Source organism: Scyliorhinus torazame, chromosome 8 (assembly GCF_047496885.1).
Source record: "Scyliorhinus torazame isolate Kashiwa2021f chromosome 8, sScyTor2.1, whole genome shotgun sequence".
Taxonomy (NCBI): Eukaryota; Metazoa; Chordata; class Chondrichthyes; order Carcharhiniformes; family Scyliorhinidae; genus Scyliorhinus; species Scyliorhinus torazame.
The window spans coordinates 96155305-96170970 of record NC_092714.1 but is presented as its reverse complement, the minus strand read 5'-3'; the positions used below and the strand labels follow the sequence as shown (position 1 = coordinate 96170970).

Here is a 15666-nt window from a genome sequence, read left to right as displayed (position 1 = left end):
CTGTTTGAGGAGTAGGGGAATATTCCCAATGTTCTGGCCCTCAAGTAGCACCATCAAAAACTGGAATAACTCGCCATCTTGTTATGAGCGAGTCATTAGACTAACTGGTCAGGGGCTGCACAGTGGCACAGTGGTTAGCATTGCTGCCTCACGGTGCCGAGGTCCCAGGTTCAATCCCAGCTCTGGGACACTGTCCGTGTGGAGTTTGCACATTCTCCCTGTGTTTGCGTGGGTTTCGCCCCCACAAACTAAAGATGTGCAGGGTAGGTGGATTGGTCACACTAAATTGCCCCTTAATTGGAAAAAATGAATTGGGTACTGTAAATTTATTTTTAAAAGACTAACTGATCATTAGCCTGCTGCTGTCTGTGGCTTAGTTCTTGTTTCCTTTATCAGTGTAACAATTTGGGACTTCCTGAGGGGACACAGGGCAAAAGATACATCAGAAAATTTAGTTTGTTTTTCCTTTCACCATTGACACTGCTCGTCTTTTTTCTTCCCACATACTTGTGTTAATCACCCAGGGGTAACACGGACTGCAACTGGACTGCAACTGGATGCAGTTGTACTTGAAAGTAGACTCCAAACTTTGGTGTTGGTTTAATACGCTTTATTGAACTTGTTAAGCAGTGCACACAGTTCGCTGTGGGTTGACACCCTACTAATCTAAGCGTGCTTACTATAACTAACTAGACCAGACTAGCTCTCAGCCACGTGTAGAAGGTGCTAACTGATATATACACCCTGGCTGTCACTCCAGTTGTCACCAGTGGAAAGAGGCAGAGTGTTGATGCATCATGTGTTTTATAGTGGGGGACCACCTTCTAGTGTTCTGCCTGGCAATTGGTTGTGTTTTGTCCTGTGTGTTGATTGGCTGTACTGGGTGTCTGTCACTCCCTGTCTGTATCTCATTATGTGCATGAGTGCATATCATGACAATACTCATCACCCGCATTGCTTGGTATCCTCTCTATCCCTTCCCTGCTCACTACTCCACCTCAACAACTCTTTACCCCAAATTTTCAGCACTTTCCTCCCACATCAAAATAATCTCTCTCTAAAACGCTCACTACTCTCTCATACATCTGATAGCGGCGAGGAACTCAGTGATATTGGGCAGGAAACTCCCAGCAAAACCCACCACAAATGACATTTAGTGTGAAATTTAACTAACTGGGGACATAGGCCCATAGCGAGCATGTTTGGCCGCGTGTTTGCCGGCGCTCGCAGCACCAATAAACATAGGGTTATAAAACATGATTTGCATTTGATAAGGGACCTCAATGGGGAACGTGAGGCTGCACAGAGCCCTGTTTTCTACATCGAGGAGCTCTGCTCACCAGAGCTCCTCAGTGTAGCACAAGACTGGGATGCCATTTTTAAATGTCACCTGAGCACCTTGGCAGTGCAAGGCTGGCAGTGCCAGGGTGCCCAGGTGGCACCAGCAGTGCCAGGGTGCCACCCTGCCCAAAGGGCATGCATGGGTGGGCCTCCAATCACATGGGAGACCACCATGAGTGCTGTTCCGCCTGGTCCATTTGTGGAGACCAGTACTGAATGGCGCTTACCCAAGGTCTCAGAAGAGAGAGATTGATCCCATGCCTGGGTAACTCAGAAACCTGCACATTAAAGTGAGGCTAGCTGTCTCGCTTTAATATGCAGATTTGCTAAAAAGTCATCCCGTCCACAATGGGCGGGATTTACATCGCAGCATCTCGCGAGATCGTGTTGGATCTTACGAGGTGTTACGAGACGGGTAAATCCCGGGAATGGGGTCTCCTGGCTTTTATCAGCCACGTTGCGTGGCAGCAAACTGCTTTTTGGGCACACCGTGGCCATTACATCGCACCCTTCAAACATTTTCCATTAAATCGTGCCCATCATGTCCATTTCCTTTTTTGATTCCTTCTCGCAATGGGATCCCCTGTAATGAGGCACGCTGATACAAAATGCTACATCATAGAATCATATATAAATTACAGCACAGAAGGAGGTCATTCGGCCCATCTTGTCCATGCCAGCCCAAGGACACCCACCACCAACTCGCGCAGGGAATTCCATACTCCCACTACCCTCTGTGTAAAAAGATTCTTCCTTATTCCCTGTCTACACCTTTTGCCACTATCTTGAATCTATGTCCCGTGGTTCTAGAATTCTACAATTTTATCCTGTCCACTCTCTCTTCCCCATATCATGGGTGGGATTCACCACTCCCACGCCGAAGTGGCCGCGCCGTCGTGAACGTCGTTGAGGTTCACGACGGCGCGGAACGGTCCCAGTCCCGACCGATTCAGGCCCTGACAATGGGCCAGGATCGGGGCTGCGTCATCTACACGCGCCAGGCCTTGTCACCCGCGTAAAAGCGGCACCGCATAGATGACGCGGCCGGCGCCGCATAACGGATGTCATTTGCGCATGCGCGGGTTGGCCGGCTCCAACCCTCGCATGCGTGGTTGCCGTCCTCTCTAAGTCCGCCCCGCAAGAAGATGGGGGACGGATCTTGCGGGGCCGCGGAAGGAAGGAGGTCCTCCTTCAGAGAGGACGGCCCGCCGATCGGTGGGCACCGATCGTGGGCCACCCCACATTCCAGGTAAAGCCCGGTGCAGGATCCCCCCTCGCCCCCCCACAGACCGCCCCCCACAGCGTTCACACACCGCCCACGACTGCAGCGACCAGGTGTGGACGTCGCCGGGGGGAACCCGCCGTTTTGGCCTGGCCGCTCGGCCCATCCGGGCCTCAGAATAGCGGGGGTGCCGGAGAATCGCCATTTTCGGTGTCTCCGGCGATTCTCCGGCCTGCGGCCCGCGAAACCCGACCAGGCCGTTCCCGCCGCTTGGGAGAATCGTGGGAGGGCATCGGACCGGCGTCCCTGGAAATTTTGGCGGCCCAGGCAATTCTCCCAACCAGCGTGGGAGTGGAGAATCGCGCCCCATGTATTTAGCAATACAAGCAAATTGACACTGATCTCTCTCCCCTTGTACCTCCATAGGGCAGTACGGTAGCACAAGTAGATAGCACCATGGCTTCACAGCGCCAGGGTCCCAGGTTCGATTTCCCGCTGCGGAGTCTGCACATTCTCCCCGTGTCTGCGTGGGTTTCCTCCGGATGCTCCGGTTTCCTCCCACAGTCCAAAGATGTATGTGCTGGTTAGGTGGATTGGCCATGATAAATTGCCCTTAGTGACCAAAAAGGTTAGGAGGGGTTATTGGGTTATGGGGATAGGGTGGAAGTGACGGCTTAAGTGGGTCGGTGCAGACCCGATGGGCGGAATGGCCTCCTTCTGCATTGTATGTTCTATGTTTCATTACCACAAGTGCAGAAATTTAATGAGTTCTTGTTCGGGAGAGACCATGCATGAAAACCAAGCATATTCTCTGTCAATGGCAATAAAGCCAATGCGACAATGGTTCAGAAAAAAACTATTTTACAGCTTCATTGTGGGGGAACCGTCATCATGGACCAAGGTAGAGGAGGAACCACAACTTTAATTTATATTATAATTGTTTCCCGTTTCCCCTTTTCTATCCACCCAGATGCACTGTAATCCAACAATTGGTCTTTCTCAACAGAGACATACATGAAAACTGTCAGTGTTTTGCTACCCAAACTAAAATGCCCACCAAAGTAAATCAATGCATGCTGAGCCCTTTCGCCTTAGATCTCTTGTTCCTGCCCAGGTCCTGCCAATAATGGACTGGACTGAGTTACTCTCTCCTCAATGGATCTCCAATTGGGAAGATTCCATATGCATTCCTTGGTGAGAAATTTTGTGACAGCATTAAAAATATTGAGGCCAAAGTTCTTTCATTAAGCAGTGGGAAGGAACTGAGAGGCCCTTTTAATGCAAGCCCAAAAGTAAAAGCAGAAGTGAAGGGGGAACAAGACTTGCATTCTACAAACATCACCTTATCCTAAAGCACCAGTGCACAATCTGCCCTGCACTAAATCCTATTTGTTCATTAAAATCTCTGTCCTCATTTACAACTCCTTGCATGGTCTTCAACCTTCTCCAACCCATTACAACCAGGTGGTGCCTTTAGTCTACTAATTCTGGCCTCCTCTTCACCTCACAATCCACCATTGGTGGTAGAGCCTTCAGTCATCTCAGCCTTGCTGCAAAACTCATGACCTAAAACTCTCCACAATTCTGTTTTTCTTTGACCATGCATTTGATCTTCCAACTCTTCCATTGCTGCTTGACAGATACTTTCCCTTGGTGAAACATTTTGGTACATTTACTAAGTTCTAAATTTGATGTGAACGCAAATGGTTATGTTTCTTAGGAGTTGTGTCTTTAGGAATTGGACAGAATAGTTCTAATGGACTTGAAATATTGCATAAAAAGAGGAATAGGTGAATTAAGTTCTTCGAGCATTCAATTAGACATCGGCTGATCTATACCTCATCTCCATTTTTAAAAAAAATCATTTATGGCATGTATTCATCACTGGTTAGGTCAGCATGTGTTGCCTATCCCTGGTTGCCCTTCAGAAGGTGGTGGTGAGTTGCCTTCTTGAACCGCTGCAGTCCCTGAGGTGTAGGTGCATCCACCATGCTGTTAGAGAGGGAGTTCCAGGAGTTTGCCCCAGCTACAGCGAAGGAGCGGCTATATATTTCCAAGTCACGGTGGTGAGTAACTTGGAGAGTGGGGTTTCCAGCTATCTGCTGCTCTTGCCATTCTAGATGGTAGTGATTGTCTTTGCTCCATATTCCATATACCATTCCTCTAAAAAATCTACCAATCTCAGTCTTGATGAGTGATAACAATATATTTCAGACCTGGTGCACCATTCCATTTGGTTTTACTTTAGATTTCCAGCACAGTTAATTTAACCAGTAGTCCAGGGTGACATGATTTCCTCAGGTAGAAGCAGCAGACCAGTCCTACGTCTATCCTTCTGAAATCTCTTAGTATCATAAATATAAGAAAATGCTTGAAATTACTTGGTGGCTGGGCAGTAGCCTTGCTGAGTGGACTGACTAATGGTGGTAAAACACGGCCTTATTTTTGTCTCACTGATTTCTGTAAGGTGAAAATCAGGACGATTGCTCAATGAAGGATAGTCACTCAATCAAATTGCTGCTTTTGGTGACAGTGAGAACTATACCCACTGAATCTTTATAACACAGTGTTTTGAGACCCTTTGTATTCACATCTCTGGTAAGGCTGGGAAAAAAAACTAGCCATAACACAGAGGGCATTTCAATCTTACTGGAGTAAGTGATCAGTCTGAAATTGTTCATATTGCAAATTATTTATACTGACAATTTATTTTAGATTGATTTTGTGGCCCATGATGACATTCCGTACTCCTCTGCTGGATCCGATGATGTCTATAAACACATTAAGGAAGCGGGTAAGTTCTTGTCAACTTAAATTTGTTGTAACTGATAATGGATACAAAGCTGAAGATAAAGTTTATCTAAAATGTATGGATGGAGCCTTTACTCTTGAGTATTTGCCTTGCTCAGGCTGTTTAGCGTCTACAGCGCAGAAACATCAAATTGCATTTATATGCACCTTCAATGCAGAAAAATGTCTCAAAGCACTTCACAGAAACACAAAGAAATTGATTCTAATTCAAAATATAGATCAGAAAGGGCAACCAAAGATTTAGTCAGAGATGAGTTTTCAGGAGCACCTTAGGATGGGGAGGCAAATAGAGAGAGGACGGGAATTTCATGCACTTCCTGCTGGCGGGGTCTTGTGGTTCTACCGAAGGTGACCCCTCCGTGGTGGGTTCCCCAATGGCGGGAAATGTGAGCCATGCAAAATGCCACAGAAATGCCGGCGGCCATGGCGAGCCGCCTCTGCTGCCAGAAAACCTGCCACAGGGGATTGGAAAATCCCACCCAGAGGGATTTGAGGAAAAAATTGCACTGAAGGGAATGTTGGAGTAAAAGGGACACAAAAGAGACTAGAGTCATATTAATGGAGAGTTTGGTGGATTTGTAGGGCTAGAAGAGGTTATAATAACACTATGAGGACAGGTTGCACAGATTAGACCTGCACTCTCTTGGGTATAAAAGGACTGAGGGGCGAGGAGATTATAGAACTAGACAAGTGTGAGACCATGGAGGATTTTAAACATGAGGAAGCAAATTTTAAATATGAGGTATTGGGAATTGGAGTTGGCGCAGATAAGTGAAGGCGGGTTTGAGGGGCAAGAGAGAATTGATGCAGCTAAGGTGTGAGACATGGCACATAGCTCAGAATTAACATTGAGGCATGTATGTGTACGTGGCTCATGTTGGTGCACGCAGGACGCATGGGAATGAGTACTATGAAGCACAGAAGAGCATTGAAGAGCAACCTCTCTCCATGCAGTATATATCAGGCTAACATCAATTCACGTCACCATTGCAGACTAAAAGAGTGAAGATTGCTGTGGAGATAGCCCTGACTGGGGTGAGTCAGCCTTCCTGAGATACATACGTTCCGTGGAACAAATGAGTATGGAGATTGCCAGGGTCCCTGAGATGATAAAGGCAGTGTGAAATCACCTTAGCACATGGTGCAGTTCATGATGTCACATTGCTAAGCACAAAGGGCCATTGGCATGAGAGGGAGTGCAATGCTGAGGTTGCATTGTGCAGCCAGCATGAGTGTGGTTTCAGGCAATGTCCTGCATCATAACCCTAATGGAGTGCCTTTACAATGAGAAGGACCATACCAAAATAACTCCATTTGTTCTCACCCCCCCCCCCCCCCCCCCCACCCCGGATCATATCATTGCTTCAGCATCAAGAGAAGGAAGGGCTGTCCAAGGAGGCAGCATGAGATCTGACTAGCCCACACTTCACCAACTCAGATACCAGCAGTTTCAAGGGATGTAGTGCATGTACAGTCAGTGGCACAGGGTGAAAGTCATCACACGAGAATGCAGGAGGAGGAGTCAGAGACATCTGTGTGTAGCTCTTTTGGAGGAGAGAGTAAAGTCACAATGAAGCTCCAGTGGACAGGAACATGGAGCCTCATGAGTCATCTTTCGGGGCCCAGTATTTAGATTATCCACAGCAGAGTTGTGGCCATCAGGCAGAGTTCCCTGAGGCAGTGGAAGCTCTAGGACTGAGAATGGAGGAGTCATGAGCTCCACCTGGTCCCCGGGGCTCAACCGTATGAGCTTTGATCATGAGAAATTGGCCAGTCTCATGGAGAGACACACGCAGCAGCGCTCGGAGTGAATGCAAGAATAGCATCACAGCCCGAAAAGGATACAAGCCTCCATCAGTAGCCTGGAGCAGTCTGTTACGAGTATGAGTGCTGAAATCCATGGAATACATGAGGATCTTAGTTCCCTTAACAGAACAGTCGAACTGCTGGCACAGCTGCTGTTCAGCAGCAGCCAGCCTTGTCATCTCAGCTGAAGGCCAAACAGGGCTGAACAGGCCACTGAGGAAGGCTCCTCAGCACTCTCACCCTCTTCCAGTTTGTAGAGGGTGCCATCTCCGCTACTCCACTACTGGGCCGATATCTGGGGTTTGAATATCTGTGTGTGTCTCTCTCCAGCTGGCACTGAAACTTCAGAGGCCAGGGGATGTCGCACTGGGACACTTCCACTGAAGAGAGCACTGATTCAAGCCTGCCGTTTATTCCTAACCGACAGCCTGAGACTTATATCACACAGATCTCCAGACCCCTACCAATACCCAGGTGATTCTCTCTCTTGCCGGTGGTGCAACAGCCACCCGGTTCCTACTCCACTAGAGTAGCTTTCCCAAGAGAGAGAATAGGACACTGCTGTTTATTCCCTAACCAGCAGTCTGTCCTGAGTGAATCGCTCAAGATGACCCTCGATTCCTGAACCCGGAATTAAGGTGAGGAGTATTTTAACAATGACTTGGTCAGAGGTCGCTGGTGAAAGATTGAAGAATTTAAACGACTCCAATTGTCATCAAATCAAGGTTTATTGTAAAACCCAGGTCAAAATCATCAACAGAAGAAACACAATACAATCTTATGCTCTAATATACACTATGTCTATTCAAAAGTAATATAGCGGACACAACGAAAATTCTTATGCTTACACAGCTTTTAGCAATATCACAAGGCACAAAAACAAGTTCCCTTCCCCAAAGCCTCAACCACTATTAAAGTCAAGGGAGTTTCGTAAGCTGCTGCAGGGTACTTACGGTCACAGGCTGCAGAGGTCAAGTCAGGGGTGCAGAGGTCGAGCCAAGAACGAAGAGCCCCTACTCGAAAACACAGCCCCTTTTATATAGTTATACCTGGCTTTGTTCTGTGATCGGCCAGCCCCTTTTGCATTGAAAAGGTAAGTTTAAAGGTTCCCGCTGGTCCCGCCCCCTTTGAGCCGGTCAGAGCTGTATGTTTCTGGGTATTCCTTGCAGGTCCGCTTCTTCCAGCTAGGCAGACCTGCGCGATTTGAATTTGGCGCTGGCTCCGCCCCCTTCTTTCAGTGAGTTTCTGCCGGCAGCTTCTGTCAAGCTTGGAGTACCTCCCCCAGGTCCGCCTCCAACTTGGTTTTTTTCAGACCTCTGATTTTCTAGGGGCTTTTCCAGCGCAATATGCTGGACTCAGACAGTCTGATTTCTAGTTTAACGAGGTTAGGCTCTTCTGTGGAGAATTTCAGTGTCTTCCAGCTGCTCCGGAGATGGCTGCTATTCTCACCTCGCTATGTTGATGGGGTGTTAATTGGATTCTGCTCTGGTGGAGGCCAGGTCATTTACATTTGCATGGGGCTATGACCATCCCATTGTCCTGCTTGCATGCAAGCCTCCTGTGTATTCCCGTGCCCCTTTGTCTGTGTCTTGATGTTATCTTGTTGTCTGGCTCCTTCTTCCTTGTAGCTCCTAGGGGGGGTGTTTGTGAATATTCTCTCTCTATGTCCCTACTCAGCTCAGCGGGCCAAGCCTGCTGGGAAAACTGGTTCTGTTCCCTTGGCTGGAAAGTCGGTTTACAGTCTCTGAGTTTCTCCAAAAGGGCCGAATTGCCCGAAAACCTTACAGATGCCCCTTCGATACGTCCCTACATGCTTGGACCGTATCGACACAGGTGAAGGGCAATTATTTCCTTTTGTGTGGACCGTAGGCCCCCCCTCAACAACATGCGAAACTACAAGTCCCAAGACAGTTCCCTTAATCTAGGCTACCCCTGATTTCAATAAAAGGGAAAGACAAGACCATACTTAATTCAAGCAGACAGTAACATATACACATTTCATCGGAACCCCAAACGTAAGGGTCCCTGTACATATATCACACTCAAGTACACATTTCACCGGAACCCCAAACGTAAGGGTCCCTGTACATATATCACAGTCAAGTAACTGGGACCTGCGAATCCATACAACTATTTACAATTGCATCTGTTTTATTTCACCAAGGATCCTCCTTTCTTGGCTGCACTTCGCTTCTTCACGTTGAGGGCTCTTCATTTACTCTCCATCGTCGATACCTGCAGCTGAGAGGTTTAGTCCAACTGAGGCGACAGCACAATGTACCCCCTGTACAACATTTCCTTTGTGGGGCAAACACTAAACCATTCTCAGGCCCCCCCCGGTGGTGATCGGACAGGTGTGAGGGTCGATCGGTTGGGCTGTGGGCAGGGGTCGCTTTACCTGAACCAGCAGTTCGGTAGCTTCTACAGTCATCCCTTCCCTGGGCGTTACACATCCCTCCCCACTGCGGTCAATTTATCCCGTTCCCTGGGTTCTGCCACCACCTTACAAAAGTGATTAATGCCCCTTGTGGACATGCCTTGGTAGATCCCCATGAACACCAATAAATGCCCCGGTCAGAAGCCCACCCCTTATCCCCGCAAACGGTGATCCTACCCGGTGACCCCGTGATGGTCCGTTAGGTGTTGGTGTCCAGGCGTTCCCAGTCCGAGGACCGATCCCTCATGTCCAGCCTCAGCTTCCTGGGCCACCACCATCTCCCCAAAGGAACGTCCCCCTCACAGGTTGAACACACCCGCCTGCCCTCAGTCACCCTAACCCGGTCAGTCGAAGGACTCTTCTGTCTCGCCTCTGCGGAGTTCTCCCGGTCCCACCATCGCCAGGATCAGCAAACTCCACATCGTGGGGTGCCCCATCTGTAAGACAAACAAAACACATCCTTGCCTCCACAGCCCTACCTACCTTAAGGTGCATGGGTGCTATCCGGTGGCGGCAGCAGCTCCTGCTTTGAAGTTGCCGCAGCCTGTCTGGGGTTCTGTGTTTACAGCCCGGCTCCCCAGGGTCCTAGTGCCTGCCGCTATCCGGTGGCAGCAGCAGCTCCTGCTTTGAAGTTGCCGCAGCCTGTCTGGGGTTCTGTGTTTACAGCCCGGCTGCACCAGGGTCCTAGTGCCTGGTGCTTCATCATTTTACCCTTGCACCAGGCGCTTCTGTGTCCCCACGATCCCAAATACTTCACACACAACTACACACTAATTAGAACTAACAGGGGGGGAATGCTATATACAATGCCACCCGTCTCCGGGTGGCCAAATTAAAACTGGGCCCCGCTAAACTGGGGCAGTTCACCTGTTTGGTCCAACGGCTCGGGCCAGACCGTCCCCTCCCGGGGGTTCGGGCTGCCCCTTGCCTCTCCTTTCCCAACAGGGTTCGGTGATCCCTCATCGCTCCCTTCCCCTCTGGCCCCCTTACTGCGGGACCGGGTGACAGGGAGGTGTGATGGGGACCATCTTACCGGGGGCTTGGAGACTCGATTGCTTCCTCGTCCCCCGACTGGTTCCCAAGCCCAAGGTGATACCTCCACTTCCTCCGCCTCCTTAGCCTCTATACTAAGGCAGGCTACCTGACCCACAGGGAAGGGCTTGGGAATCATCACTGTCCCTGGGCTGGGTGCTTGCAGCACGGTCGGTTTCTTTGGGACTGCCCCTTCGGGACAGCACCTTGTCACCGGTTGTGTGACCGTGGAGTCAGGGACCTCCCCCACCGTCGTTAATTCTACGGGGGGTTTCTCCACTACCACCCCCCGTCTTCCCCCCACCTTGCTCTTTCTTGTCCTTATGGGGTGGAAAAATTTAAATTGGCTGATGTGGCGTTCGCATGGGTCCCACCTTAAGGGATTTAAACTGCAAATAGCCCCTGAGGCAGCCTCCAGAATGGGACCCTGCACCTGGACCGGACCAGGGTCTGGGGCTAGAACTACCCCTGCACTCCCTTTTTCCTGAGGCTGCTCCCTGGGTAGTCATACGGGTTCTTGTGGTGTGGGTGCGGGCAGGCCCTGGCCCGTTGCCATTGCCACCTGTCCTGAGCCTTGCAAAAGGGCTAAAATTTTACTTATTTCGATGGTTCCCGGGGCAGCTGCTCCTACCGCCGGGGTCTGACTCTCTACTGCGGGAGCCCTCTCCTGCTTGCTAGGGTTTCTACATTCCCTCTTGAAATGCCCGGCCTTCCCACACCCGTAGCATACCGGTTTCTCGTCGGAGGTCCGGGTGCCCACATGCTTCCACTCTCTCTTAGGGGCTGCTGGCGCGATTTCATGCACCCTACCCTTAAGGGGCTTGTCCTCACCCCTCTCCCCATTACGATATGCGAGGGTAAGTTTCCTAAGGACCTCTGCCTCATTAAGGTCCGGACTCTGCGGGTCGAACCAGTGTTCGGCCTTTGCCCTAACGTGAGGGAGACAGTTAGCTACGAGGGTCTTCAGCCAGTGGGCTGTTCTCTCATCTAAATTCTGCCTATCTGCGGGAGCCCCACACGCCTCCACATAGACAGTCCACAGTCTGTCTGCGAACATGGTGGGAGATTCCCCTGGTTGCTGCTTGGTTTCCCCCACCCTCATGAAAGGGCTCCCCAGATTCAAGCCCATTGCCTCCAGAACAGCAGTCTGTGCTGCCGCCCAGGTGTCAGGTCTTCCCCCATTCCCAGAGGTCACTGTCCTGCATAGCTGGGCATCTAGGGTTATCAGGAGCATCTTTATTTGCTCCCCTTCGTCGCAGTCATTGATGTTGGCTGCCTGTTCCACCTCCATAAAATGCAGCGACGGATCCCCCTTTAGAGTTAGTCTGGGAACGTGGGCCACCATCCCCCTGAGCGCGGATGCCCCATGAGGAACGATAATGTCGCCCTCAACCGGTCCCCTATTTGCCATCCCCGCCGGGGGACCATACCTCCTTTGCCTGACAGGGCACATCTGCCCCACCTGGGGTTCCTGCTCCTCCTCCCCACTGTCCAGCTCTCCTGCCTCGTTGGGTAGCCCCCCTGTCCCCGGGCTAACTACCCATATAGGAGACGCCGCTATCTGGGGATACACCACTGACCCCCCTTGGACCTGCCCCTGACCGGGCGGTCCAAACCCTACCTGCTGGCCCGGCCCCATCACCGGCATCCCAGGCAGCGGTCTGTCCCCATCCCATGGGGACCCACATACGAAACCAGGCGGACACGCCGCCAGCTGGGGGTACCCTGCCGACCCCCCTTGGACTTGCCCCTGAACGTGCAGTCCGATCCCCCCCTGCCGGCCCGGACACAATCCCGGTGCCTCAGGAGGCGGTCTATTCCCCTTGGCCTTTGGGGAATCATCCGCTGCGAGGAGCACCTTGCCCCTAGGGAACCCCCCTGGACCTACCAGGTGTATCTGTCCCCTGAACCTGGACAAGGCCTCCTCCAACTCCGTTATTCGTGCCTGGCACGGCCCATGGGCACAGTCCCCTACTTCCTCGCGAGCCACTCGGTATGCTGCCTGGATGTCCCGGAACTTCCCCTCCAGCTTCCTACACTGCTCTGTACTCCGAGCATAGAGTCCCTGGAGCCTCCGTTCCTTTTCTTTACCCTCCACTATCTGGCAGTGGAGATAGTCCTTCTCACATCTGTTAGACTCGCTTTCCTGTTTCATTTCTGCCACTTCCCCCCCCGCAGTCGTTCCGCTGCGCTAGCCTCCTGCTCTAACTCTTCGATCCTTTGCTCTGCGTTGACCACCTGCTGAGACAGGCAAACCAGCCAAACTGCCTTCTCTAAGTGCCTTTTGTGCGCCTTGCTTTCTGTCCATGCAGCCGCTGCCATTACCGGTTGCTCCGCATTGATTAATTCTGAAACCCAAGGTTTGGTGAGGTTGACCTTTTGCCACAAATACGAGGATATTCTCTCCTCCATTTTGCTTCGTTCCCTCACCCCCTCTGCCAAGTCACATACTCCAAACCACCGGGCTCCTGCCTGACTCGCCATTGTAGAGGGTGCCATCTCCGCTACTCCACTACTGGGCCGATATCTGGGGTTTGAATATCTGTGTGTGTCTCTCTCCAGCTGGCACTGAAACTTCAGAGGCCAGGGGATGTCGCACTGGGACACTTCCACTGAAGAGAGCACTGATTCAAGCCTGCCGTTTATTCCTAACCGACAGCCTGAGACTTATATCACACAGATCTCCAGACCCCTACCAATACCCAGGTGATTCTCTCTCTTGCCGGTGGTGCAACAGCCACCCGGTTCCTACTCCACTAGAGTAGCTTTCCCAAGAGAGAGAATAGGACACTGCTGTTTATTCCCTAACCAGCAGTCTGTCCTGAGTGAATCGCTCAAGATGACCCTCGATTCCTGAACCCGGAATTAAGGTGAGGAGTATTTTAACAATGACTTGGTCAGAGGTCGCTGGTGAAAGATTGAAGAATTTAAACGACTCCAATTGTCATCAAATCAAGGTTTATTGTAAAACCCAGGTCAAAATCATCAACAGAAGAAACACAATACAATCTTATGCTCTAATATACACTATGTCTATTCAAAAGTAATATAGCGGACACAACGAAAATTCTTATGCTTACACAGCTTTTAGCAATATCACAAGGCACAAAAACAAGTTCCCTTCCCCAAAGCCTCAACCACTATTAAAGTCAAGGGAGTTTCGTAAGCTGCTGCAGGGTACTTACGGTCACAGGCTGCAGAGGTCAAGTCAGGGGTGCAGAGGTCGAGCCAAGAACGAAGAGCCCCTACTCGAAAACACAGCCCCTTTTATATAGTTATACCTGGCTTTGTTCTGTGATCGGCCAGCCCCTTTTGCATTGAAAAGGTAAGTTTAAAGGTTCCCGCTGGTCCCGCCCCCTTTGAGCCGGTCAGAGCTGTATGTTTCTGGGTATTCCTTGCAGGTCCGCTTCTTCCAGCTAGGCAGACCTGCGCGATTTGAATTTGGCGCTGGCTCCGCCCCCTTCTTTCAGTGAGTTTCTGCCGGCAGCTTCTGTCAAGCTTGGAGTACCTCCCCCAGGTCCGCCTCCAACTTGGTTTTTTTCAGACCTCTGATTTTCTAGGGGCTTTTCCAGCGCAATATGCTGGACTCAGACAGTCTGATTTCTAGTTTAACGAGGTTAGGCTCTTCTGTGGAGAATTTCAGTGTCTTCCAGCTGCTCCGGAGATGGCTGCTATTCTCACCTCGCTATGTTGATGGGGTGTTAATTGGATTCTGCTCTGGTGGAGGCCAGGTCATTTACATTTGCATGGGGCTATGACCATCCCATTGTCCTGCTTGCATGCAAGCCTCCTGTGTATTCCCGTGCCCCTTTGTCTGTGTCTTGATGTTATCTTGTTGTCTGGCTCCTTCTTCCTTGTAGCTCCTAGGGGGGGTGTTTGTGAATATTCTCTCTCTATGTCCCTACTCAGCTCAGCGGGCCAAGCCTGCTGGGAAAACTGGTTCTGTTCCCTTGGCTGGAAAGTCGGTTTACAGTCTCTGAGTTTCTCCAAAAGGGCCGAATTGCCCGAAAACCTTACAAGTTCCCCAGTCTTTCTGCCAGTGCCTTCAGCTGCTCCACAAGTGTCAGTGACCACAGCTGCCCAGGCAGTATGAAATCACCTTGGCACATGGTGGTAATGATGCAGTTCATGATGTCACTTTGATATGCAGAGGCCCCAGTCTGAAGGAGGTTCCCAATGGGTGCCTGCAGAATGAGGCTGGTCGTTATGCTCATCATTGCCAGGTGCTTGTCTCCACCTCCTCCAAGGGCAACATGGGGTGGTGCATTTTGTAGGAGTGTGTGTGAGTGCCGGTTGTTGTCTTCCTAGAACACTAAATAACAATTGATATATAAATATTATATATATATATATATATTACATTTGAGCACTTCTTGAATATACTTACTTACACTTCTACATGACTTGGTGTGTGCACACTAGAAAGCTCAAAAAGAATGGTAAAATTATGAAGGTGGGTCTTACCAGTAAAACTACGGATTATATGCTGTGGTCCATCTCAATGTGCCGTCAACAGGATCAAGGTTGTCAACTGATTTGTGATGCGTTGAAGCGCTTCTTCCTTCTTTCCTGTATCACATTAAATTCCAGTGTTCAAACTGAAATGCTCCTTGCACATTTCATTGTCCATCCACGCTTGGCTTCAGGGGAGGCCATCACAGCTTGAGAAGCCATGTATGGTGCCGGTAATACTGGTCCTCTCCACAGTACTTTGGCTGTACTTGCATTCCAGATGCTTTGTGCAGTAAGCAGAAATATATGGAAGTCAGGAATATTGCATGTGGCTCCCACATCAGGAACAAGCCCAGTGGCCAGAATGGATGGTGCACAAGTTCTTTCAAACAGCTGTTGTTGCAGAGTTATGGTCTCATCATGCATGAGGTACCTTGGGCGGGATTCTCCAACCCTCCGTGCCGGAATCGCGCCCGGCGCAGGGGCGGAGAATAGCCGTCCACGCCGGAAATCCGGCGAGATGGCGCTTCCTCGATTCTCAGCGGACCCACCAGTCACGTGCGTG

At 50.4% G+C, this 15666-nt stretch overlaps 1 protein-coding gene across 3 annotated transcripts in view; it reads left to right on the top strand.

The window, feature by feature from the left end:
* Nucleotides 1-15666, top strand: part of pcyt1ba (phosphate cytidylyltransferase 1B, choline a) — a 152808-nt gene that overhangs the window by 116444 nt on the left and 20698 nt on the right. For all 3 annotated transcript variants that reach the window (XM_072513951.1, XM_072513952.1, XM_072513950.1), the window contains exon 5: nucleotides 5279-5357. In XM_072513951.1, the coding sequence (XP_072370052.1) occupies nucleotides 5279-5357 (79 nt within the window). The remainder of the gene's footprint in view (nucleotides 1-5278; nucleotides 5358-15666) is intronic.